This window comes from Takifugu rubripes, chromosome 13, assembly GCF_901000725.2.
Source record: "Takifugu rubripes chromosome 13, fTakRub1.2, whole genome shotgun sequence".
Classification (NCBI taxonomy): Eukaryota; Metazoa; Chordata; class Actinopteri; order Tetraodontiformes; family Tetraodontidae; genus Takifugu; species Takifugu rubripes.
Genome location: NC_042297.1, coordinates 5,553,876 through 5,581,246, shown reverse-complemented (window position 1 = coordinate 5,581,246; position 27,371 = coordinate 5,553,876). Strand labels below are relative to the sequence as shown.

Genomic DNA, 27,371 nt, shown 5'->3' with positions numbered 1-27,371 from the left:
GGAGCAAGACAGGTTACATCACCTGGACGAGCCTCTTCCTCTGCTCTGGTTCTCCCCATTCAGGCGTTGAGCCTGATTGATGGTCCATTGGTGTCCCGTCTGAACTGTGCTTGCACTTGGTGGTGCCCTGATTGGCTACTTTTACTTTGAGTGTACCACCACAGATTAAATCAATCAGTATTGATCAAAAGAAAAACATATTTATACCATTCAACTGACACCTGCGCTTCAGTTGAAGATGGACCCGAGTACCTTGTAGGGCAACAGGATACATAATTTGTATCCCCCATCTAAGTGCCAGTCTATTGACCATATTTGGAATACTTTCAGATTACCTGTCTGAGAATGTTGGATGCAATACAAAAAACATTATTCAATGTTATTCCTATGTAAAATTTAGGAAATATCTTATGTCATTACCTCTTCTAAACCTGCTGTCTGTGTCACTGTTTTATAAGTTTCTGTGGTAGAATTTAAAACCTGCCATCTCAGTGACTGCTGGGCTTCTTCCAATCTTTGTTTTTCATTTTCTTTACCACTGGAAGGGTGCTGGAGCCTATCCCAGCTGCATATGGGCCAAGGCAGAGCAATCTTATTTACATTTAAACTACGATCCAAGGTAGGGTGTTTAAGATGGTTGTGACACCATCTGCTGCACGCAACTTGACAATAGAAACACAAAAAATACACTCCATTTGTAAACTTTGAAGAGTGTGTCACGTTTAGCTGTATTCCTTCTGGAAGTCATTTTATTTCCATTTGCTTAACTGTTCACATTAACAGAAATTTTGATCATGAGCGCTGAGAACTTTGCAAAGGAAATGAGTAGAATTTCACAACTGAAAAAAGAAATGAAAACAACACTCTGAATAAACACTCTGAATTATTTTTTACTTCCCAGAGATAATGATATACAATTATTTCACATTACATGCACGACTTTGTAATGGTGAATGCTGAAAAAGCACTGGTTATGTAGAGCAAAGAGGATCTCATCTAGTATCGGTAAATGCCAAGAAAATAAATTTAAATTCTAGTAGTTGGAGCATATGATTACTGGCACCTGGATCAGTGAATCTTAATATTGCCATCTATGATATTTTACAAGGATCTCATTCTGAGAATTATATTCAACACTGAGAATTTTACTTATCCAACAACCACAGTGTCATCATCTGGAAACTCATAATAGGGAACCTCTAAATTGAGGGGGGCAGGCCCTTTCCTGATGCGTCCAGAGGCATCATAGTGTGAACCATGACAGGGGCAGTAATAACCACCATAATCACCAGCATTGGCAATGGGCACACACCCTAGATGAGTACACACTCCAAGAACAATGACCCAGCGGGGATTCATGACCCTATCCTTGTCGTGTTGTGGGTCTCGCAGCTCTGCTAGGTTTACAGCATTTTCTGTGGCAATTTCTTTCTCTGTGCGGTGGCGAACAAACAGTGGTTTACCTCTCCATTTGAAAGTCATGTTTTTTCCTTCTGGTATGTCAGTTAGCTTGATTTCAATCTTGGAGAGGGCCAACACATCAGCTGAAGCACTCATGGAGGAAACAAACTGTGTCACAAGTGTTTTGGCAGCATAAACACCCACAACTGTTGTGGCTCCTGTGAGCAGATAGGAAAATGTTCTTCGGGAGTCATGGCTTTGCTGTGAGGATTTGTTGGGGTCAAGCACCTCTGGGCGTCTGTAGTCATTGAAATCTGGTATCCTGATATCTGTGTGTGCAAATCGAACTCCTGTAGATCCTGGAGGAAAACAAGGGTCAAATGTAGTTATAGGTTTGCAGCTATTGGAATAAGCCACCTGTGTAACACTGTAAATCTATTTTCCCAATAGCAACCACCTTTTTTGATACATTTGCAAACATGACAACATTCTGTTAATGTACTGCACTGTTTCTATATTCTTGTGTCAGTGGCAACTTTTCATACTATTTCTAAAACATTTTCTCTCGTTACATATTGTTTTACCAACACATACTGATCTTTCCAAATCATGAGGATGAGTTGTGACATGGTAGTATGCTGATATAACATATTTCATATAAAGTGCTTCAGTGTCCTTAAATGAGATTTTACATCTGCTGGAATTCGTTTTAAATGAGTGAATCGATACAGGAATTGTAAATTATGGTTTTGTAAATCACCATAAATTGTGGGTCTGTTGTAAATATGATCCTGATTCACTGGGATAGTTACAGTGTGTTTACATACGAAACTAATAAAAACGATGAGGTGTAGCTGTAAGTGTTCTATCGACTAATTTACACATATCGATTTAAGTCAATGAAAGCCTATGGAAATAAAAATGCTTTCTAGCCCGCTTGGAATTTCTTCTGAAGCACTGCGAGTTGAAGTTCACCACTGTGTGATCTCTGGCCCACAACCGCAATATCGGCGAGCCAACCACCTTAATACGGATACGACAATCCAGCAACGAAAATGCACACGTTTTTAATCCAATAATTACCTCATATTACACATCAACAGTGCGACATTTAAACCATACCTGGAAGTCAAGTAAGTCTAGAAACTGATATGAGGTGATTGCGGTGAGCTAAAGGAGCTACTTTCGAACGGTGCTTACCATTGATGCTAACTCTGACAGAAGGGCCTGTCCTCGGGGTTTGGCCATTTACAGATTCGCGACACAAAGGCGTTTTTTTCGGATCCAACAACACCTTATCTCCAGTAACAAAAATCACAGGTTGCAGAGTTTTAAAGGGACTTGCAACTGTGAACGCTGTCGCTTGCGTATAAGGGGAAAGAGCCCCTAGTCGGGTCGTAAGAGAAATCATGTCGGAACCGGTACAATGCTATCACGACCTTCAGTCAAAAGGGCTCGTCGTCTTCTTCGTCTTCTTTTTCTTCGTCGACATTCTACGGCAGCAACAAATTCTTAGAGTGCATTATTGCCCCCTGTGGTCTGTGATGAAATGTGCAATGGCTTACAGTCTAAGATCCCCCATCTCCCATGCGTGAGCTCGCATAACTTTTGGGTGATCTCACAAAACTTTTCCATGTAGAATAAAAAGACAAACTTTTCAATACCGGGAGATATGTGTCATTAAATAAGGGGTTATGGATAATATGGTAATTGTGTGTCTGATATTGTAACGCCACATACGCCAAAGAGCATTGAAACACTGCAGTGACGCCTTTGTGTCTACTGTATGTGTTTGCCATTCACGTTGAACTTAAGCATCTCAAATATTTCTTCTAACATTTTATTTTTATAGCTTGCCATAGCAGTGTTACGCGTAATGATGCAGGCCATGGGTGAAAGAGTGTCAAAGGTAGTGCTGTCTCAGGGAGAGCAGGCAACCTTTAACCACCTCCAACGCTGTTTTGTAGCTGCTGATGGTTAAAGATGGTTCTGCAGTCATATGACCCCAGTCATATACAGTATATTGACAAAATTCCGATTTCCTTTAATGCTGAAACTGAGCTCAACAGAATGTGCGATTCATTGTAGTTTGTTTGTTTTTACCTTTTCTGTTATTCCCCATTCCCAGGTGGGCAGGTCTGCACCACCTTACTTCGTTGATTGGATCTGCAGCTGAAAGAGGCTCATTTCTCCTCTCATTGCCAGATTGTTGTAGATCCCTCTGTGGTAATCCTTGGCTCCCCTTTCTAGAGAATTTTTGAGATGTCTTTGCCTTGTTTTTTCTATTTTTTGCAGTTCACCATCAGAACAACTAATCAAATATTACCAGGTATAAATCATTTGTGTTGTTTTCTAATTATATATCTGACATTACAGTGCTTGGCTACAAAGCTTATTCAAGGTGAGTTTCTCTTACATGTTACATGTCAACTTAATGTTTATGCTACTACTCTGCCATAAAGGTTTGGCAGAGTTCATACACAGCTGGATCACATGGTATCATCAGGTGAAAGACACATTGTCAACAACAGAATGGAAGTCTCTGGTCCCATAGATTCTACACACTTGAAAATGACTACAATGTATAAACTCACCTCAATGAGTCCCATGCAACAAAAGCGAGGGATGGCCTAGTCCAGACACCCATCATCAAAGATCCCAGTATCTCTGAGGTCTGCAAACAAGAACAATCCCAAATCCACACACTGGCTGCAAAGACATCTTAACCAAGATTTGATTCTTGGTTGGTGGTGCTGACTCCCTCCATGCACATAACATTCTCAGTACCAAGATCACCCCTAACAAATTCTGGGGCAGCCCCCCAAACTGCTGCACTGCTTCGATGTAACAACCTACAATCAGCTTTGGGTCACTGTTTGTAGTGGACACATTGAGCCATATTATTAATCTTGAGAAGCCATCAAAGATTCCATTGATACAGGAGCCATGCAGCTTCAGTGTATCATACAAGTTGAGGTGCCAGATGAAGTTTGGCCCTATTGAGAAGAACCTCCGTTGTCTTAAATGACTCCTCTCTGGTCCAATCCTTTCAATAACAACCTCACATTCTTTCCTCACCTGTAGTCCATATTCTTTGTATACCATGTACATCCATCTATGCCTGTGAAGTCATCCCGAGTATTGCAGTTAATTTATAATAAAATCAACCAGGACCTAAAGATCAGAATAGTCCTTTTTTGTTTCCCTTCTGAGCTGGAAGAACATTAATTTTAATGCAAACAAACCTTTTGCGAGATCTTGTTTCTTTCAAATAAATTTAACAAGTATACTTAGTGATAGAATGTTACGTACCAAGGTAGATATTACACATAGAAGATGCTTCCTGTTTGGTTTGACTTCCTCCATCCATTGTAATGCCATGATTATTAGTATTCACTCTGCTAAGAATACAGAAAGGCCATCTGTTAATCTTGCTGACTGTTTCAATTCAAATGTTGGACTAACAAATGCTGTTTTGCCCTTTTCTGATAGTTTGGACCATCTGTAGACATCTGTAAAAACCCAAAGCATTTGTTAATATGATTTGATGCCATTAAACCAAACCAGCCTCCTTTTTTATTCTTGATTTCTTTCTGTAATGACAAATAAAGTACATCTTAAAGTACATCTTGAATCTATCTCTGGATTGGTGATATCCAGTGAGGATGTGGTGGACTGATCGCTGAAGGACAGAGCGGTTTGCTTATAATCTCCATCTTTGCCGCTTTCTTCTCGACACACACTAAAAAAACATTTCCTCCTGCTATTTTTTTGTTCCCATGTTGTATCTAGGACCCTTTATTCCTTTATTGGAATTCATTTATCCATTTATGTATCCTTCTTATTGATTCCTAGTCCCTGTATATTCACGCAATTTGATTTCTTCTTAATTTAATGGGCAATTCCCTCATTTCTCCCTGCATTGGTGATGTGTTCAAAGCTCCCAAGCATATTCACATTGCTGCTTTTTTGGGGGGGGGTCCAGGGTTCCGGGTTGTGTTTGGTCTTTCCTATAGGAGGCATGGAAGAGTCAATATTGGCAACAGTTGGTGCTGCATGCAGGCGCACCTGTCAGCAATTTCCATTAGGACACCTATTTAAGGCGGGAACACCTGCCTACCAGTGTTGGAGTCTTTTGATGTCTTCCCTGCTCTGTTAAGGTCTCCACGCTGCTTTGTTGGACTAGAGAACGTGCAGGACGTGACTCCTGTGTTGGCTCTTTGCTGGAGCTCTCGGTGCACCCTGGAAGACCAGATGAGTGCTTCCCTGCAGTCCAGGAGGTCTGCTGTTTTGAGTTTGCTAAATAAAACCTATGGACTTTTTATCACTGCGTTCTTGCCTGCCCATGTGCTCTACTTCCATAATCTAACTGATCTTCATCCAATATATATTAGCATCGATTTCCTATCTGCACACCACTTGTCTCATCTCTCATTTTCCTCCGCTTATCTGAGACCAGATTGTGGAGGCAGCAGCTTAAGCAGTGATTCCCAGACGTCCCTCTCCCCAGACGCTTCCTTAAGCTTTTCCAGGAGTATTCTGGGACACTCCCAGGCCAGCTGAGAGATATAGTCCCTCCAGCATGTCGTGGGTCTGCCTCAGGGCATCCTCCCAGTGGGACAAGCCTGGAACACCCCCCCAGGGAGGCGTTCAGGGGGCCGACAGAGAGGCCTGAGCCACCTCAGCTGTTTCCTCTCAACATGAGGGAGCACGACTCAACTTTGAGCTCCACTCGAGTGACTTAGCCTCTCACCCTTACTCTAGGGGTGCGCGCAGCCGCAGCAAACTCATTTCAGTTGCTTGAGTCCGTGATCTTGTCCTTTCAGTTAATAACCAAAGTTGATGTCGTTTAAGCTCATTCATTATTACAATGGTCCGGTAGACCGGCTGCATAACTGCAGATTCTGCTTTTTGATTATCAAAGGGATCATTTCTGCGCTCTTGAGGGAGATTATAGTACCACCAGCTTGTTGAGTTATAGTCAGGTCATTACTTAATACATGTAAGGGCTTTGTCTGGGCTTTTTTTTCTTTTTGAGAAAAATAGCTTGTGGCTCTGCAACTAATTTAAATAAAGGAGAATTAGGGCATCCCTGCTGGAATTCACGTTCTATGTTTTTGTTGTTCATTGAAGGAGAAACACTGAACTATCAATATCCTTGACTACCATAATAATTTAGTAAACTGATTTTTTATTACACACTGATGTTCAGCTGAATGAAAAGCCTTATGAAAATCAACAAGCATTAAATCTGAAGCATCAATAAGTCACCAAAGAGCTAGAAAAAATATATAATCAGAGTGTGGAAAATGTAAAGGAACGGGATTCGTGTTGTGTTTTTGTGGTCCCCGGCTCACATACTGATTTTAGGGAATGAGAGAGCAGAGAAGATAGCAAAGGAAGCATTTAGGAGGAGCATGTGCTGTTGAAAATAATATTGATTCTCAAAATCAGAAGGCATTGCATGGAAAAGAGCAAATGAACATTGGCAACAGATGTGGGAAGCAGGAGTCAAGGGGATGCACCTGCATTCAGTAAAATACAGGGACAACTTGCCTTGAAGAAGGGGGAAAATAAAAAGAGTAAGTAATAAGAATGTTATGAATCATGCACAGTAACTTCGACAGAATATTAAATATTGTGGGGAAACATCCACCTGGGTTATTGTGCAAGTATTGTGATGAACTAGAAACAACAGACCACATTATTTTATTGTGCAAGCAAAATAGTGAAGAAAGGAAATTGATGATAGATGGACTGAGGACACCGGGAACGGTGGGAGGAAAGAGGTTTTAGAATTTTTGACCTCTAGTGGACTATCTAAAGAATAGAAGGAAGAATAAGTGAGTAAAACGACCTGAAGGTGGCAGTAATGCAACAAGGCTGCTGCCAACCGCCGTTAAAACTCAAAGAAGAGGAAGAAGATCATATCGCGACACTCCTAAATGACTGACAGGACCCACGCTGCATCTGGAAACTGTACGTTTGTGCGATCGTCGATGTTTTTACACCTTTGAATGGTTCTTTACCCACTCTTCAGATATTGTTTAGATCATGTTTAAAAAAAAAAAAAAAAATCAGGGTTCGTGTTAAGTCAAATTGTGAGCATGAGTTACAGTCTTTCTAGCAGTAAAATTGTGAACTTGAACGGTTTGGATAAATGTTGTCATATAAAGCACATCATGATTGATGCAGTAATTGTTAGTGTACGGGAGGTTCAACAATAAAGGTACCCTAGAATAGTCACATACATTTGTGGTAAATATCCCCAAATAATGCCCCTAAATAATGAGTATTAGTTTAGGTTACGTTGGCTGGACTATCAGGTCTCTCGGGGCGCAGCTAAGATAAGTACGTATATGTAATGTGTATTTAACGGTTTGAGTGTTTGAATTTGTGGTTCCAGAATTAAAACATAATATGTAACAGGGGAAATGCGTTCTTGTTCACTTTCAAACTTCCAAACTAACTGACAGCTTTATGTCTCATTCTGGTTCACAGATTAAAGACTTTGCAATGGTGAATGCGGAAACGTTTGTGATAACTGGAGGATGTGGTTATTTTGGTTACCGGTAAGGTGAACTTTATCTTGTTATTAAATTAATTCAAACACTTAATCGGGTTATAAACTACGGTACATTCAGTATCTTGTGCTACCATTCCCCTTCACTGCCACAAGGTGGCGTCAATGTATCGTGTAATCTTTTCAAGTTCAACTACCACCTTTTTAATGTCTGATTTGAGTCATCGATTGTAGAATGTTATTATATGTTAGATTTAAAGCATGTTCTCTTAATTACTTCTGCAGTCTGGCATGCTCTCTGCACAGGAAAGGAGTTAAAGTCATTCTTTTTGACAAGGTCCTTCCTAAAGAAGACGTGCCAGAGGACATGATGTTTGTTCAAGGGGATATACGTGACTACACAGATGTCGTGAAGGCTGTCACTGGTGCAAATTGTGTCTTCCACATCGCCTCCTATGGCATGTCTGGCAAGGAGCAACTCAATCAGCGTATGATTGAGGAGGTGAACATTCAAGGCACACAAAACATCCTAAAAGCTTGTATTGAGCACAGGGTCCCCAGGCTGGTTTACACCAGCACCTTCAATGTGGTGTTTGGTGGCCAGGTGATAGAGAATGGGGACGAAAGCCTCCCTTACCTACCTCTTCACCTTCACCCTGACCACTACTCCAGAACCAAGTCTCTGGCTGAGATGGCAGTGCTAAAAGCCAATGGCACTGTGCTGAAGGATGGCTCTGAGCTATTTAGATGCTGTGCACTGCGGCCTGCAGGGATCTATGGTCCTGGTGAGCAGAGGCATCTGCCGAGGATAGTCAGCTATATAGAAAAAGGGATCTTCAGCTTTGTCTATGGTGAACCCAGCAGCCTGGTAGAGTTTGTTCACGTGGACAACCTGGTGTTGGCACATGAGCTTGCCGCAAAGGCCCTTACAGCAGAGAGGAAGTACAGCGCCTCTGGTCAGCCCTACTTTATCTCTGATGGCAGGCCTGTCAATAATTTTGAGTTCTTCAGGCCTTTGGTGGAAGGACTAGGCTACCCATTTCCCAAACTTCGTCTTCCCATCTCTCTCATTTACTTTTTTGCTTTACTCACAGAAATGACTCACTATCTAATTGGCCGCATTTATAATTTCCAGCCACTGCTAACCCGAACAGAGGTGTATAAAACTGGTGTGACACATTATTTTAGCATGGCTAAAGCTAAAGCAGAACTGGATTATGAGCCAAAGGAGCACAACCTGGATGATGTTGTCCAGTGGTTTAGACATAGAGGTCATGGGAGGAAATGTCACAGCTCCTTCCTCAGCCGATTGCTTATGGAGATTCTTTTTGTTGCTGCAGCGTTGGTTGTCGCAATGTCGTTTCTTCCACTTGTTGGCAGTTGTGCACTGAATGTTCTGAAAAATATTCTTTAAAAATGTTCTTTTTAATTTTTTAAACACATCTAATATACTATAACATTTGTAATGTCTGAGTTATTCCATTTTTCAATTCGAATTCAAATGTAAGCAGAAGTTATATGTGACTTGTTAAGAGGAGGTTTGTTGCTTAACAAGGTTCTTGCTTGAAAGGACTTCAGTACCTTTTAAAAAGATCCACGTGGTTTCTACTTGTTCTGAAAATTGTAATAAAACATTGTAATACAAATGTGGTTTGTGTGATTTTTAAACCAAGGTTTGATCTTTTATCTACCTGTGAGTAAAAAAAAGATCTTTAATTGAGAATAAATGCCTCTCATAATTGCAAACTATGTCACACATCCATTTCCCCAACACACCCTATTATTAGATTAGATAAATGTGCAAACATTTATCATGACAATAACTAGATTGTATGTTGGTAAACTCGTGCTGCACATATTCATCAAAGTTCATCGGGACATTTAACATCGTGACATAAAATTTCAAAATAAAACGTAGGATACGATGTTTAGATACTAAATTATTCTGAAATAATTCTCAGTGGTAGAGGAGTCAGCCCAGGTGAGGTTTGTTTAGTATGGTATTTCAGTCAGGGATGAATGCAGACGTCCTTTCTTTCCAAACTCTTCTCCTTTCAGAGCCAGCAGCCCCTTGCTGAGTTGGTCGCAATCATTGTTTCTCTGCAGCATTAACCACATTCCAGAGAGGCGCAGCGCATCCCGTCTCCATCCCCGCATTCCTTTTTTACGCAAACAAGTCCCCTTCTTTAAACGGCCTTTTAGTTTGATTCCCGTGGATACATCGAGCGATGGCATGCGTGCGGGAAATATAGGCGACGAATATTAATTTACAGGAGAGTTAAACGGAGCATCGAGTTAATGTAAGCGAAGCGAGGGGGAAAACCAACAAGGGGAAATTCCTCCGCGCAGCGCGCCATTGACTGTAAGGACCTTTCAACTTAACAAAAACTGAAGTTGACAAACGTATCTCTGTCGCTTGAAACGGCGAGAAAGACTGTTTTTCGGCGAGGCGAGGCAGGAGACGATACTGGAGCTTTCCGTGTGCGTTGAAGGGTCGCTGTGAATGAGCTGTTCCGCGGCGTTTTGTTTTGATTTAAATGTGAAACGTAATTAGAACTCCGGTGATCGCTAGTTTGGCTCGCCGAGCGGAGCACAATCAACTTGGTTCTTGCCTCGGGAGAGCAACATGGATCATTACCAGGAGGATTTCGGACTAAGGGCAAGTAAACTGATGGAGGACCTTTCTCTCTATGACGCTTACAATGACGGGATGTACAGCAATAGAAGGGACTTGGTGATTAATCCCGATCTGGACTTTTCGTCTCCTGCTGTAGCGGAGCATAAAAGTCAGCCAATGAATGGCACCTCTGTGCTTCTCCAGCAGCATCACACACTGGAGAATTTCATGTCCGGGAATAAAGTGTACAACGCGGCTCCGGTGCGCCCTGTCAATTGCACCCGTAACGTACCCGTGGGTTTTTGCGCCCCACAAACTGACGCGATTTACAGCGAGGAGGGCTGCACCAAATCCGAGGTGGCTTTGCCGTGCTACACAGGCGTTTCAGATAGACACAGGAGGTATTCTCTGGAGGTGCAGGGCCACAGGTACAGCACCGGCTCTACCCTCGACAGCGTCAACAAACCGGTGCCCCTACCCAGCAACAGGTGCAACAGCGTCTGCATCACCAGCAGCCACGACGGGAGATACAATGCCGCAAGTCCTCGGTCCAGTCTTGCGTCTTCCCTGTCCTCTCAGGAACAGAGCAAGCATGCCAGCCCGAGGTCAAGCCTCAGCAGCCCCAGAACGAGTCTTATAGTGCCTGGTCAGGAAAGGTACACCAGCCCCAGGTCTAGTTTAGTTCACTGTGAAGGAAACAGTGTCCTCAGTCCCAGATCTAGCTATGCAAGTACCGCCAGCGATACAAGTAAACATTCCAGTCCTCGAACCAGCCTTAACAGCTGTGACTGTTGCAGCAAACCCAGCAGCAACCGCACTAGTGGCATCAGCATGGGCTACGATCAGAGGCACACCAGCCCCAGGTCAAGCACGGCCAGCCAGTACTCCTTTGCAACCAGCCCAAGGTCAAGTTATTCTGATTCACGACCTGGTGTCACCCATGACTTAGAAGGAGCAATTCTGCACACAGTGCCGTTGGCTAGTCCACGGTCGAGCATCTGCAGTCAGGACGGGAGTGCAAGACCGGGGACCACCGCAAACTGTGTTGTGAGTCCACGCTCCAGCATTTCCAGTCACAGCTCTAGAAGTTCACGAAGCTCTAGGGGGTCCATGAGTACCTACCCGGAGATGCCTTCACCCAGGTCATCGATGCTGGGCAGCAGTTTGCACGAGGACACGCTGCTGCAGGACTTTGGAGAGAGCAATGGGATCCAAACTCGTATTCATCTCCAGGGGCTGCCGGCAGTGCCAGAGCCCCAGCAGCAGCCAGGCCAGATGGTACGGTCTGTGGACATGGCTGCGGGGACGCCGTCAGCGTTTACTTACGGGCTGATCTCAAAGACGGCTTCCAGCCAGAGGTTTAAGTTACCTTACCAGGTAAACCCTTGTCGAGAGAGTGGACCGAGCCAGGCAGAGAGACGGCTCGAGGCGCTCACACTTGAGCTGGAAAAGGAGTTGGAGATGCACATGAAAAAGGAATATTTTGGTAGGTCAAAGAAGATATTAAATAATGAATACCTTCTTGATAAATACACAAGATACATCACGTGTATGGTCCCTTCCAATTCACTTAAAAATTAGATTTTTGTACCAGTGGTGTGCACTAGAATAGTAATTTAATACTGCTAGGTATCATTGTCTCATAAACAACATCATGTTTTGATCTGCCTTCTCAGAAGTCTTTGTAAGGTGATGACTGTTGTCCCCCCCCCCCCCCCCCATGACTCTGTGAGTTATGGGGAAATCATTGTTTTCATAGTTTAACATGATTTTACTGAATATGATCATGTCTACACTAAAAAAGTGAATGCTAAAATCAAACTTCCAATTTTCTAAAAACAAATTCCCAATTTTTAATCGGTTTGGCCATCATTTTGCCACTCATACAGTATACTGCATAACCACTTTGTCCATCTGTAGAAGATAAAAGTGGCTTTGCAGCACAATACTAATTTCTATCTTGGCAGAGCTAACATTTGCACAGTGCTGCACAGCTGAATGAAGCCTTCTGTTCAGCCAGACAGCCTTTGGTAATTCAAAGCAACCTGGTCTGGTTCATCGTGGATATGAGGAAAAATCGCTTGTTTACTGCAGGAACAAAGATATGATGTATCTGAAGTGTGGTTTGTGTCTGAGGTATGGTGCATTTTGTTGATGCTACAGGGTTCAGCTCCGCTCAGTTTAAAACAGTCAAACATCAGTTGTTGTCTACCATTGTAGCAGCAGCAGCAGCAGCAGGATGAATGGCTGCAGTCACAGAACAGTGGCCTGTTTTGTAGCTGCTGCACTTGCTCTGAGTGAGGCTGAGACAGCTGCTGATTTGTTCCAGAGAAGCAGGTGAGAGGAGCAGGATGGAAGAGAGACACAGGAAAGATAATGGAGAGCAAGTGGATGAAATCAACCAGAGATAAGAGGAGAAAGGGGGGGAAACAAATGAGAGAGACGGACTGCTTTCTTTCTGTAGCAACAGTGTTAGCCCAAAGGGGAGGACAGGAGGGAAGGGTTTCTGCCAACCTCCTGTCCAGCGTCGGCCCTTGTGTGGCCTCTATTTGTTGTTTTGGTAAACGAGCTGTGAATCAACAGCTGGTCTGATACAGACTGCAATTGAAGCAGCAGAGAAGGAGGCCCACTCCACCCCTCAGACTCACCCCCTCCCCTTTCTACCACCAAACCCCACCCTGACACCCCCATGAAGCCCCTTCATTAACCAGCCGGTGGGGAGTCAGGCAACACCAGACACTTGGCACACGATCTTGGCTGGCAGGCCAGACATGGTTGGTGGGGGTCAAGTCTGATCACCTGCCCAGAATTATAATGGCAGTAGTCAAGCCCAGAGTAGACATGCCAACACATGCCTGTTTTTAGAGGACAAAAATCAGCATATTTGCTCTTTCCCTCTATGTGTGCAGACTGATGGATGATGAGATGTATAACTATCTTATTGCCATATAACAGAAGTATAAAAGAAACCTGCATTATTTCATAATTGTGAGAAAACTCTCTATATGAGGAGAAATTAGTCAAGATATCAGATAAAGATTTTTGGCATTAGAAACTCTATATTTGCAATTAATTCGTCATAGATGTGTGTTTTCTAAGATCTATTTCATGGTTTGAGAACTGGATTGTAGATACATCCTCTCCTGTTCTGACAACATCTCAGCTGGAAATCAAACGGGCACAGTGGAGATCCAACATCCTGTTTTGACTGATCAAAAAAATGGTCCATAGAACATCCGGTCTTCATGTTGTTATTGTATTTTTGGATTATAATTTATTGGTTTGTTGAGCAGATGCCATGTTTAAAAAAAACACATTTCCATGTTGGGAAATTAAAACAAGGCAGTCTTGCAAGTGCACTGAAATGGTGAAGCTAAAACCAAGGGGAATACAATAATGAGGGTCAGTCAATGTAACTTTATAAATAAATGATCCAGTTTAGTTTAGCCATCGGGTGTTAAAGCCATAGAATCATGATAGTAGCGGCCTTGCGTTCCTCCTGCAGAAAAGGGAAATGGAAGAAAATACAGCTTCATTAAAAGTTTCTGAGCCTGTTGTGAAAGTTCAAACTCAGATATCTCATCTTCAGGGTTTGTGGTGGTGATTATCTCTCAGCTGCGTACTGCAAATATTTAATATGATTCAGAAAACTGTGCACAGAGTTGATTTGTCCTAGTCGGTCCATCTGAGGGCATATTGAAATTTTCTAAATGACCATGGAACTGAGAAAAGAACTGACTGGCACTGGAACCTGCAATATGAGTGAAGATTTTCATAGTTTATTTGTTATTGCTGAATCATGACTTTATTGACAGGTGAGCTCAGATTTTTTTGTTAGTTAAAAGGCTTGTATTCATTGTGACTTTTTAAAAAAAAATCTCCACTGATCAGTTCTAATGTATCTGTTGGGGATGTGGATGGTTGCTCACTGTTTGGATCTTGTGTCCAGTAACCACTGTGACCCTGGACTCACCCCACCCAGGATTTGACCCTGCATTCCCTCAGGAATGTGACCCCATTCAAGGTTGTTGTAGTGCATGAGGGTTGTTAGTCTGCTGCTACGTCCAAACAGTGTTTCCCCCCTCATTTACAGGCAGTTTGTATCATCATACTCACGTGCCTGTGAATTGCTGCGTTTCATCCCTGGATTGGTCATTACATCATTGATCATTGACGGATCCCCCATATTCAGTGCTCAACACTAATATCGGGTGACTTCCTGCATAGACAAAGCAGATGTAGGAAGCTGACAGGTAGGATATTTGATCTCAACTCTAACTTAGAATATCTCTTGGTCCAAAATTGGTTTTATGAGGTTGATAGAGTGTTTTATTTTACCCTTAATTCCAGATTCTTATTTTTTTCCATGATGTGTTTTTTTTAAATTTCCAGTTAAAAAAACCCCATTGTTTTTAAAAAAATGTTTACAAAAGCAATTATAGTAGACAAATAATACTAAAGATCGTATTCAAGTGTCTTTATTGTCATCAAAATTCTCATCAGAATCAAAATTATTTTGAAAAGCAGACTTTAGGAGGGATATTTTTAAGCCAGTCTGAATCTCACCTGTGCAATCTTGCATGACGTCACTTCCTTTGGCATTCAAGGTAAATACAGATCAAACAGAGCAAGCTCGTCCCTCCCCCAATGTTTCTGTAACTGTCATTAAGGCACATCGAAGATTAAAGCGAATCTGTGATACGCTAATAGCATTAAGATGGCTGAGTGAACTACAAACTCTTTAGTGAGAAAATTTATATCTCTAAAAGCAGATGCACTAACCTTTATCTTCTCCCCCAACTATTTTGTGGAACGTGGTTTGTTGCATTTTGGTGCGCCGCCTGTCCCCTACTGTCTTTTTAATGTTTACGACCATGTTGTCTCCAGAGATCAGGCTTTTTCATAGTCTATTCAGGGGCAGGAAACGGATAACTGATCAAGGGAAGGTGCCAACGATTTGAGACAGAAAAGAAATCATGCTGAAACCAAGCAAAATCACATAGTGCACCTTTAAGCCCTAACTAAATGCAAATCACTTTGGGGGTTTGACACCCATTTGTGTATTAGTTTCAAATAGTAGATCTAACTATGCTTCTTCCTCTCTTTTTGCTTGTATCAGCTTTTCCAAAGTAATGATTCTTTTATGATGAAATGTGTAGCAATAATTCAAGCTTCATCCTCTGCAGTTATTAAAGAATTCCACATCTTTGACATTCAGTTTGAAAGCACAGCAGCACACCAGTCATGTCTGCTTCCTCTTTTGTAGCGCCTCAGTGTTTGGTAATTTTTACCTTTTGTCTTTATCACTTGCAATTTCAGGGGCTGTGCTTGATGTTTCATGCCACTGCAAGTATTTCTTACCCAAATAACATCAACCAATATGTCTTAAACAGGTATCTGTGTCACGTGCGGGAAGGGTGTTTATGGAGCCAGCCAAGCCTGCCAGGCCATGGGGAAACTGTATCACACAAACTGCTTCACCTGCTGCTCCTGTGGTGAGTAAAACACAGTTCAGTGAGACATCAGCTTCAGATGCTTCATCAGTTTGCCTGTAGAAAGCTTTTGGAATGGAAGAACTGAAAAAAAATTGGATGCTTAATCAAAGGCCTTTATCACTGTTTTTGTTTGGTATCTGCTTTGACTCTTAATAATTCAGGATTCCAACACAGATGGTTATTTTTACCTGGTGTTTGTCTGATTGTGTGGGTTTCAACATTGTCTCTGCTAAGATATTATAGACGTCAGGGTTGAAGTTAGCGTCATTCTTGTCAGACAGTTACAAAGAAAATGTGACAGGAGATAATTGAAGAGTCCCACTGAGTCTAAAAGTTTCTTGTGAATTGTCTCTTTGAGTTGTATGTCAGTTTTTGGTAAATAGAACAAGTTATGGTACAAACTTCATCCCTCATATTGTCTTCACCTCACCTCAGGAAACCCCTGAACCACCAAAAAGGACTGGTAAAGTTCTAGTTAGCCAGTATCAGTATCATTCATTCTCTCCACGCTATCATTAATACCACAAGTTTTTGGCCGTAGGAAGTGTGCTAAAGACCAAAACATCTGAAACTAAAAAAAACTGTTAATTCAGGAGACTAATAGTAACAATAATGCCTTAGAGAAATTTGGCCTGTAAATATGTCTGTTCTTACATAGTGTGTGGAATCTGTATGTGTGTGTCATCTGACTCCATCATTCCTCTTCTGTTTTCTGTCAGAATGGAGCGTTTCAGTGATCTTTCTTCCATTCATACGTGTGCTATACAGGGATATTGATCCTCCACCCTGCTCCCTCCGGCTGTGGAAAAACTGCCTATAATTTACATGTAACCAAAGACACATACTTTTTCATTTATTGTGTGTAAAGAAAGAGGGGCCAGATGTCCAGGGTCCAGTTACTGAAGTGGTCTATGCTGTAAAAAATAGCCTCTGACCTGGTTCAGGTTTAAGTGCTGCTTCTAGGGTTTATTTAAAACTCAATAGATGTTAAATCTTTTCAGTAGGGACATGATTGTTTGTAAGACATGCATATCATTTCCTCAGGAGACTAAAAATACACTTAGAGAAGGACTGGATTACATCTGGAGTAAGGGATAATTTAATCATAAACTCACTATGTGCAACTCTATTGCTGTTAGACATAACCCCGACAGCTTCTGAGAAACTACTGAGATATTACCGTACTGTTGCATTTATTAGAGAAATCACATCTAGGATTGGTTACCAAGCAGTTCCTTGTCCTTGGCACAAGTCTTCATTGATGGCCTCACAGGCAGACATAAACGGCATGATACATGTTGTTTCATTTGACCTCGACTGAACAGGAATGGTTTGTTATAAGCAGTGTTTTGAAGGTCTTTGAGAAGTTTGGTTTCAAAGTGCCTCCACATGTCATAACACAAAAGTGATTTATCGAGAGCTATGTCCCTGTGGCCCTGTTTGTTTGTTCCCCTTTCTGTTTTTTTTATCTTTCTAGTGGGCTTTTCCTGTGGTCTGGAGCTCAACAGTGAGGCTGACTTTGCTGAGACATTGCTTGATGGTAGCTTTGGGTTTGTGTAACCATGCATAATTGAGCCCTCCACTTAGCTCTCTCCCATGGTTGCACCCTTTTTCATGGAATGGCCAAGAATGCAACCCCCCCCCTCACCCCCTAACTTCAGATAGCCTTCCATGGAGGACCTTAGTCAAACACAAAGTGTACCAGACATCCTTATCAGCAGGAGCAGACCTGGCATGGGCTCACATTAAAAGGCTGGTCAGAGATGCATATGCATTCCTGTGAAAGGGCCTTAAACTCATTTGTTAAAGAGCTGTGCTAAATGGAAGGGTTTCTAATAAGATTTGAAAATTGACCACATTTGTGAAACATAAAGGTTCATTCTCGAAAATCCTAGATGGAGTCACAAACTGGCAGATGCAGCAAAGATGGTAGCACAGCAGTAAACGTGTCAGAGTATGTAATTCTGGATTAAGAGAATATCCAGTATCAGGTAATGCAGGTTGAATTTAAAGCCATGTGGTTTTTTACTTCTGCACTTGCTAAGGCCTCTGATAAAGATTTTCATTCCTTTCTTGAGTGTATATAAAGGCTTCATTTGTCCTAGTGCTTGTTATTATGGTCCTTTTTCTTTCACTGTTACATTTGCTGTTTTGCCGAGATTTTCTTTTAACTGCATCAGCCTCAGATAACAACAGGCTCAGCTCATTTTCTTTCTGCCTGAATCGCCGCCTGCAAAGCAACGCACTGCTCACATCCCTGTGTTGCTTTAAATGTAAATTTAGCTTTGTTTTTGTTATCTAAAATGACAAAATCCAAAATTTAGCTGAGTTTTGGTCTTGTTCAAAATAAGCACACCTGCCCTGGTTACAATAAAACTAATAAAACCATATACATGCTCCTTCTGACCGAATAAGCAGAGCATCAGCCATGAGCTTCATCCTTTCCTGAGAGAGTCCCAGGAAGCAGTGGCATGGAAATTTAGCTCCTGCTTCAATTTTGCAGTAGTTATTTTAACCTTTCTGTTACAGTAGTTGCTCCTGCCTAACAGCAGCGGTGATAATGTTCAATCCATTGGGTTTGGTCGCTTGTACTGTACACTGACTTGTGCTCACACTGACATCTTACAGTCATATCAGTCAAACAGGTTGTCATATAGTCCATGTGAAAATAATTTATGACATTTGCTGTTGATCTGTAATGTGTGTCTTGTAATGAGTTGTCTGCTTGTGGAACCTTTAATGCTTTCGATCATGACACAAATACATTCCGTGAATTTCAGCGGCGAATAATAGTTTTGAGAAAGGCTGGAAATCTTAAATTAGAATCATAAAGCATGGAACAAACCGAACAATCCACATTTGTCATTTTAATTTAGTTCTGCTTGTATTTGCATTAAATAGAAAAGGAGCACATCTGTAGGGTTGTTTTACCTGTCTTTCTCTAAAATGTGTCGTTAATATCGCTCTTTTAAGTTATCAATGTGACTATTGGGTGTGATATATATGAGAAATCTTAGAAATTTCACACTAGAAGAATTCATGTTACAGCAATAAAACATTACAGCAGCAAATACCAATAAGAGATCTAAAGAATATAAAATGAATCCAATGTAAAGAATAACTTGTGGATGTATGTGACCTCACATTGCCACAATTAGGATTAGGATTGTTCAGTGCCATTTGTTGAAGCAAACCTGGCAGTACAGCTGTAGTTAAATGATTTAAGTTATCCACTGTTGCCTTTATATTAAAAAGGATTTTACTTTTCTGTGGACTTAATTTTCTGACTGTTGGAGGTGCTCCCACAACATTTTAGCACAAAGTAGCTGTACATCAGTACAGTTTTATTCTCATACATGTCCTTTAATGGCTCCAAGATTGCCTTAGTCTAGCAAAGCTGTCCTGTATTCACCTCTGAAAAACTTTCGGAATATATACATTAGTCAAAAGGTTTCAAAAGTAATGAGTGTAGGCAATAACTTCTGGATACCAGAAGAAAGATTTATTTTTCTTTTTAAATTAAAGAATTGAAAACCCTGATTCAACATTTGCAAAGTAGCAGCAGGAACATGTGATATTTGAAACCTACAGCTTTCAAATAAAACAGGTAAGACCAAGCGAACACCACTATGCATCTTTCATTCTATTTAATTAATTAACCAGGCAGCCACTTCACAGATTTTCCTTTTTAGATTTTGATTAATCTTCTCTATGTTGCTCCAATCCTTGTTTTGAATGAAACCATTCTGTTTCTTTCACATAGCTGGATTGAAATTTGCTTAGGATTTATTACTTTTTGGATTTTTTAAGGATTTGAAGGTTTAGCCCAGGTTCTACTCAAGACACCACACAGTTCTGTTTTTAATGTGATGACCTTGTTATTTGGTTGTAGTCTGACATCTGATCTGATCAGACCTCCTGATCAGGACAACCACTCTCATTTATTATTTCTTTCAGAATATAACTTTACAACAAATATGAAAAAAGTCTAGGTATGATGTAGTCTCCTTGAAACCTGTAGGTATACCTTGTGTGTCACTTATAGTTCTGTGGGGACGTTCAGACTCTGATGACAAAAAACGAGAGGAAAGGGATGAATCCCTCCCCCTCTTTTGAAGAGGGAAGTGGGCAGGGAGTGGGTGTTGGAGAGGTGTGGGGGGTTGAATGGGACCAGCTAGTGACCTCAGGCAGAAAGAATGTCCCCGTTTGCTCAGTCGGCCCACTCCCCTAGCAGCACTCCACTCAGTCATCAGTGCTGAGGCCTTTTATGTTCAGCATCCAGACCCCAAACCCCAGAGCAGAGGCCACAGATAAGCACAGAGCAACACACCAGAGCTCCCACCACTACTGCAATCTTCACTATAATCTCACTGTTCTGTAACTCCAGTCCCTCTAACACCTTGGACTACAAGATAGCATCTATTAATGAAACCTGCTTCTTTCCCCTTTTGCCTCCCAGTACCAAAATGCTAATTACTGCTTGGCCTTAACAGTCTCACCTATTGTGTGGACAACATTCCTCCGCTGCTCTCGCCATTTACGTGGGTGTTAATGTATTGCCATGTCTCCACGTTGTGACATTGCACTGGTGTGTTGAATGCAGCAACAGCATAAATTTCAGTACTTAAATAAGGCCAGAAAGGGTGGGGAGGATTTCCATGCAAGGACACCAATAAAATCAATAATGGCCGGGGGCGACAATTAAATCTGACTAATCCATCAGATTTATAAGATCCACGCGCTTCATCTGCCAGGGGGGAAGTCATCACTCTGTCAGACACCGCTGCTGTTAAATAATCTGAATGGGTGAGCTCTAACGGTTGCATGGCAGGGGGCTGTAGAAGCCAGCCTGTGCAGAATTCCCTTTTTTAATTGATTCAGACTTGGATTCTAATGAATGAGGAGTGTCTGAAGAATTCACCATTTACATTTGGAGCTGGAATTCACTATGCTGAAGCTGGCTTTTTTTTTTTTGACTGAGCGGCAAACAGTTATTTTGATATTATCAGCAACAGTTATGTTTTATATGTTAATGAATGCAAGCTTGTAATGATGTTTTTGTCAATTATGTACCAAAGTGAGGGACATCCTCCCTCTGGGGATCTATGCTTGCGCTGTCTCAGCTGACAGGACAAAGGGAGATTATGGGGGAAACTCAGAAAGCAGCTTGCTGTATTGATTATGTGTGCGTTGTGAATAGAGGCCCATTGGGAACAGTGTTTAGAGTATTTAAGCAGAGATACAGTTTTCTGTTCAACCAGCCATCTGCTCCACATTGGGCTGCTGTTGTGGTTCCCATAAGATAAGGCAGACAGGTTGTCTTCAGGAGGAAGAAGATCACAGGCGTCAGTAAAATGTGTGTGATGTGTCTTGAGTTTTTTCTGTGTTTTTGACCAGGCGGCAAATGAATAGCTGCACTGTGTTCATGCTAACTGTCTTTCTGCAGACTTGTTTATGGAGCTTGGTTGCTACTGAGACAATAATGGTGTGTTTTCAAAGTGGTGCAATCAATTGGAATAGTGTTTCTACTTCAGGCTTCATAGGTAAAATGGGCACAGGACAACAGGTATGCAAGCAGTGGGACATCATACCAGTTTTCCATAGGGAAATTTGCCAGTACATTCAAATCTTCAAAATTTCTGACTCTAAAAAAACTGACTTCAGATGCAGTATGTCTCCATCATAACTCACAGAATGTTTACCTTCAATAAGGTTGTCTAAAACAGTTTATTGCTTGTCTTGCATTCAATGTTAGCCCCGGGGAAAAGAATGCTGATTTAGTCAGCAGATTATGGACTATGATTCAGATTAGAGAATAAAGGTTCACAATAGTGAGAGATCTTAGTTGTTTCCTTTAATGGAGGTTGTTCAACACATCAAGTTTCTTATTTCCCTATATACTGTGACTTACATAGTATTTATAGCATATGTGGTATATATACATACTATACTATATACTATATACACTATACTACTATACACTATACTATATACACTATATACTGGTGTCTCATGAACCTGAGACACCACAATGGTCCACCTTACATGCAGTGGTTCTATTTCCTTCTTTGATGACCAGATAGATTGCCTTAACCTAAAAGCTGCATCATATGCATTTCTTTGTGTGTTTTCCATGAGTGTGTGTGTATGATGCGCAGAATGACAGATCAAAGTCAAAACTAGTGTCTTCTTTGGCACATCATCTTTCCCCACATGACTGCGTCACTTTTGCCTTTACTGCTAGAAACTGTCCACGGTGGCTGTTAGTCGGTAAAAATCTATGAATTAGCTACACCATTGTATCGGCCCCAGGGTTTGTGTGTGTGAAAACAGCGGTTTATAGTCCGAAAATTATGGTTTACAGCTTGTTTAGAGTGAAGCCACCACTTTTTATTGATCATGGCAGAAGATAAGATTCAGCAGCAGAATTTCAGGCTCTGTGCTTTACACAGTTATTTCTGGTGATACTACCAGCCTGGGATGCACTCAGCACTGGCTAAAACTCCTCAATGGCTCCAGCTCTCAGCTAGGCACACCACTGGTGCCTCCATGACCTTCACAATTGTCAGGAATCTTAGACTCACAAACACGTTACTTGCAGACATCAATTTTTTTTTTCAAAGAAAATTATTTAGACAAATTGTTCGGGAATTACTCCTTTTGATTAGGAGCCTAATTACTGGAGCAATAAATTCAACAGAGGTTGTCCGTTCCAATCTTTCAAGATTAGACACAAATTCCGTCTGCCTTTGCTAAATTATCACTCTGATATTGTTCATTTGGGGATGAGCTTGTGCATTTTGCAAAAGGGACAAATTTGTAATGTACAAAACAACAACGCTGACCATCTCTGATGTTCACGCTGTCCACTGTTTACTTCGCAGTGTTCGGTCCACGTAAAGGTGTTATGATGATGATGTTGACGCAATGATGCATGAGAGGGAGGACAAAAGACCCATGCCCCTCCCAGCAGGTCAGACCCGCTACTGCTGGCAATGTGAAAATGCCCAAATTGTGAGCAGAGGCGGGTCAACTTGCGTTAGAAAATCCTGCCTCGATGCGCTATTTTCAGTTCAGGTTGCTCTATGATCAACACCCCTTTGTTTTGATCTTTGCCTTGGATTGGAACATCAAAGATCAATGTCCCTCCAGAATCCCGAACGCCACCAAATTTAATGTGAATTGCATATTTATGCTGAAACTAACTGTAGGGGCCTTGTCCCATTCATGTTCTAAGAATGAGTGCATATGGAGAGATTTACACATGCCTGTGTTAGCTTATTGTTACTAATTCTGCAGTTCCAGTCACTATCATAGACAGACAAACTATCATACTTAGGGGGTTGTCTAATCATTAGGTTAACATCTTAGCTATGCTGTTATAGGCCTCTCCTCTCCTCTCCTCTCCTCTCCTCTCCTCTCCTCTCCTCTCCTCTCCTCTCCTCTCCTCTCCTCTCCTCTCCTCTCCTCTCCTCTCCTCTCCTCTCCTCTCCTCTCCTCTCCTCTCCCCTCCCCTCCCCTCCTCATCAAGTAGACTAGTTATGCTGATTCTTGTGTAGTTTTTCTGCTCCCCCCCTTCTGTATTCATTTACAGGTATCACCGCTTTCGGAGCTGCGTGATGACCTCCGGCCCCGCGGACCCACTCGGCCGGCGGCTTGCATAAATAGTGTATTTTTGTATGTGTTCTCTGTTCTCTGTTCTCTGTTCTCTGTGCTCTGTGCTCTGTGCTCTGTGCTCTGTGCTCTGTGCTCTGTGCTCTGTGCTCTGTGCTCTGTGCCTCTCCTCTCCTCTCCTCTCCTCTCCTCTCCTCTCCTCTCCTCTCCTCTCCTCTCCTCTCCTCTCCTCTCCATTATATCATCTACCTGTCCTCCCCCCTCTCCTCTCTCTCTACCCAGCCAGCCATCAGCAGGAGGGTCCCCCGACATGAGCCTGGTCCTGCTCAAGGTTTCTTCTTCCCCTTTCTTAAAGGGGAGTTTTTCCTTGCCACTGTTGCTTGTCTGGGGTTAGGCCCTGGGATTCTGGAAAGCGCCTTGAAACAATTTTGATTGTAAAAGACACTATATAAATAAAGATTGATTTGATTTGATTTTGATTTGTCCCTGTACAATTTATATACTTTATCTATATTTGAGTACCGTATATGAATTACACTTGACTGTCTTTCTTTTCAGGGCGGAGGTTGCGAGGGAAAGCATTCTACAATGTCAACGGGAAGGTCTACTGTGAGGAGGATTTCCTGGTGAGTCACCCATGTTTGTGTGTTTTGATTTTTAATGGGGCAATGACAGTTTTTCTGCATCAAATGGTGAGATGGCAGAGTAGAGAAGTTGTGGTTAGGATCTCAGGCAACATTCTATAACCATTGAAAAGACACAGACTTTGACGCTACCATTGGGAGTTTATCACCACCCTCCAGTTCACAGTAATTTTCCACAATTTCCCCAAGGAGCTCAATTATCCCACATGCTGCTACCCAGCACTTAAAAATTAGGAGCAACCAGATGACAGCTCTTGGACCATCTGCTTCAGGTTAGCAGCATCAGGTTAGTGAGGCATTGAGGGTGTCTCAATTTCATCATTGCCTTTTTCAATCTAGTTTTCAGGATGATGACTTTTTTGTGTGTTTGGTTACAAAATGTGACAGAAGTGACTCCAAATAACTCAACAAAAATTCTGAAATGCTTTCATAATGTGAAAAATTTCACAACACACCACTCTATCATTCTGAAAGTATACTTCCTCTAAGAGTTGACCTAGTTGATCTTTTGGGAAGTCAGATGATGGGATGGTGCTCATTTTCCGATTCCTGCAGCTTGATTGCTCTGTCCTCTCACCTCGTGGTTTCTCGGCTATGGGGGGAGTGATGATAGGTGACTGGTCTGTAGTGGAGAAGTTGGGGGAAGAAGGGAAGTTTACCAGTTGCTACCACCCACCTGCACCTAGGAGATAAGTTTCCAGTCCCTTGAATTATTAGGTCAAGGGAATTCAGGGTTCAAGGGAAAAGTGCCACCCAGTCAGTCCAGTGAGAATGTTCAGGAGTTTTTGTTGACAAGTTTTAAATTGGTTTATATGATTAGGTATTACTTCAGAACATATCCTTCACAGTAAAATATATTTTTTAAATATAACATAACACACAAATCACTGGCATAAATTGTAAGACTATTTGGGACGATTCACATCTCAGCATAAAGAGTTGAACAGCACCCTCTAAAGGTGGGTCTTCATCTGAAGCAAGTATCAGCATGATGCTACCTCATGGTCAGTGACATTCCACCAACAAATCTTTCATAATGTGAAGATAATAATTGCCTTGTCTTCTCTATACAGTATTCTGGTTTCCAGCAAACAGCTGACAAGTGTTTTGTGTGTGGCCACCTCATCATGGAGATGGTAAGGACTGAAAAATTTCTTGTGTTTTAACATGACTGCATGACTCCAGAGCCTCACTCTTAAATGTCATTGTTTGTGTGTGTCTGTGTATGTTTTTGTGTATATCCGTGTGTGTGTTTGTGTGTGCATCTAGATCCTCCAGGCACTCGGCAGATCTTACCATCCTGGCTGTTTCCGCTGTGTGGTGTGTAAAGAGGGTTTAGACGGAGTGCCTTTCACTGTAGATGTCGACAACAACATTTATTGTGTCAAAGACTACCACACGTAAGGAATATGGCTCTGCTTGGCACGCTGTTAAATGTTGCATGTGGAGGGCTGTTTATTGCATAAATCTGATAATGCGATAAATAATTTATATGCCTATGTGACTATTTTGATTGCTATATGGGAATAGTTTGTATTTAAGCCTGTATCTTTCTGTGGTATTTGTGGTCTGATTACAAACGATGAATGCTTTTGAGCCAGATATATCAGTAGCACACTGAGAAATGGTTTGTCACTTCCTCTACAGGGTTTTTGCTCCCAAGTGTGCCTCCTGTAACCAACCTATCCTTCCAGCTCAGGTAAACCACAATCCAGTAAAGCAAGAAACTTAAGGCCGGTTTACACAATGAAAACAGCCAGAAATGGCAAGGTTTCATCCTTTTGCACCTTGTCATTTACACGAAAATGGTGCCCAGAGTGCCTGAGTCTGCAAACTGGAGTGAAAAGTTTTTGAATACATCGTTTTTGCCTTCATAAACAGGGAGCGCCATTCTATTTCATCCCGTCAGAGATGCTTTAAGAACTAAATATTACCCTTTGAGCATAAGTATGGATTTCTTTGCGAAGCACTGAGCCTGCAGCTAAAGCTAACTCCATTGCTAGTAGATGATGAGTTGCATGTCCGATAAGTTTCGTGTGTTGACCTCTGTTGGTACATAGGATATGATTAGTTTGTGTTAAACTGTTGTGTTAGTGCTCTAGCTAGTTATAACTGGTTTTGATTTACCCGGTGAGCCAAATTTGGGTGAGGATCTCAGTGTAGTGGTTGGTTTTTGTTTGTAATTGGACCTCTGCTTGTATAGGCAGCGATTTCCCTCGCTTCAGCATAATCTTCCTATACTTAGGCCACCTACGGCATTTGTAGCACCTGCAACACCTTCTACAGGTGCAGGCTGGCCCCAACTGCCTTTCCTGTCCATCCTGAAGGAGTTGCAGGCATGTTGGCCGCCCTTTAGGGCTCATAGAGACTTGGGGGAGCAGAGACTGAGGTCACAGGGCCAGTGGTCATATATTTTTCACTTCAGCAGCTTCAGCAGTGGGTTGCTTATGTTTCAGAATTGTGGTAGCCAGCTTAACCCACAGGTAAAGATTTCAATTCCACTGCCGGCCCCACATATCTGTCAGACTGACCTCCATCAGCGACCCAGCAAAGGCTCATGCATTTGAGTGGGAGTTGTTGCCAAGGGCCAGAAGGGCAGACAACTAAGTTTTCTATCTATTTTCTATCTATTTTATTGTCACAATATCTATTTTATTGGGGTGGCAGTAGACACTGTAACTATGACAACCATCCTCCCAATATGTGGGTAACATACTGCACTTTCTTGCCCTATCCGTCGCTTGACCTATGTTACTTTTCTTCCTCTCTTTGGCAAAAGCCGTTTGAATGCACATATTTCATTCAAGAAGAACTCACTTTGAACACAGGAATATTTAAGTAAGGTAAAGTAATGAAAGTAATATTTTTATTTTCTGTGAGCTGCCTAGTTAGCCACCAGTGCTAACTCCATCCTTCACTTATATTTTGTGATTGCTTTGTTACTGTGAAACAGCAACATTTGATGAGCTGAACAGATGTTAGTTTTGCTTTAAAAGTTGATTTTGTGTGCTGCAGTTAATTTCTGCATGCATACATAAATTGTATATTTTCAGTCTTGCTATAGGTTGGATATTGTG

At 41.8% G+C, this 27,371-nt stretch overlaps 3 protein-coding genes and 1 long non-coding RNA gene across 6 annotated transcripts in view; 2 read left to right on the top strand and 2 right to left on the bottom strand.

Annotated features, from left to right (window-relative positions):
- Positions 1 to 869: 869 nt before the first annotated feature.
- Positions 870 to 2,880, bottom strand: uqcrfs1 (ubiquinol-cytochrome c reductase, Rieske iron-sulfur polypeptide 1). Its single transcript, XM_003969438.3, has 2 exons — positions 2,602 to 2,880; positions 870 to 1,760 (listed from the first exon to the last, which is right to left on the bottom strand). The coding sequence occupies exons 1-2, from the start codon at positions 2,810 to 2,812 to the stop codon at positions 1,150 to 1,152; spliced, it is 822 nt and encodes a 273-aa protein (XP_003969487.1). The 5' UTR covers positions 2,813 to 2,880; the 3' UTR covers positions 870 to 1,149.
- A 513-nt stretch (positions 2,881 to 3,393) lies between these two features.
- On the bottom strand, positions 3,394 to 11,799 carry LOC115251924 (uncharacterized). The gene is made up of 3 exons (XR_003890409.1): positions 11,664 to 11,799; positions 3,996 to 4,075; positions 3,394 to 3,647 (listed from the first exon to the last, which is right to left on the bottom strand). It is a non-coding gene; the product is annotated as an uncharacterized lncRNA (long non-coding RNA).
- sdr42e1 (short chain dehydrogenase/reductase family 42E, member 1) lies at positions 7,280 to 9,570 on the top strand. 3 transcript variants are annotated; one of them, XM_011609573.2, is made up of 3 exons: positions 7,280 to 7,380; positions 7,903 to 7,973; positions 8,262 to 9,570. In XM_011609573.2, the coding sequence occupies exons 2-3, from the start codon at positions 7,953 to 7,955 to the stop codon at positions 9,336 to 9,338; spliced, it is 1,098 nt and encodes a 365-aa protein (XP_011607875.2). In that variant the 5' UTR covers positions 7,280 to 7,380; positions 7,903 to 7,952; the 3' UTR covers positions 9,339 to 9,570. The 3 variants fall into 3 exon arrangements, with proteins under 3 accessions (XP_011607875.2, XP_011607874.2, XP_011607873.2); XM_011609572.2 differs by having other exon boundaries at positions 8,231 to 9,570; XM_011609571.2 differs by having other exon boundaries at positions 8,210 to 9,570.
- wtip (WT1 interacting protein) overlaps positions 9,874 to 27,371 on the top strand; it is a 23,735-nt gene continuing 6,237 nt past the window's right edge. The window contains exons 1-6 of the mRNA XM_003969455.3: positions 9,874 to 12,027; positions 15,935 to 16,036; positions 24,209 to 24,276; positions 25,368 to 25,430; positions 25,564 to 25,694; positions 25,942 to 25,993. Coding sequence (XP_003969504.1) covers positions 10,551 to 12,027; positions 15,935 to 16,036; positions 24,209 to 24,276; positions 25,368 to 25,430; positions 25,564 to 25,694; positions 25,942 to 25,993 — 1,893 coding nt within the window. The 5' untranslated portion in view covers positions 9,874 to 10,550. The remainder of the gene's footprint in view (positions 12,028 to 15,934; positions 16,037 to 24,208; positions 24,277 to 25,367; positions 25,431 to 25,563; positions 25,695 to 25,941; positions 25,994 to 27,371) is intronic.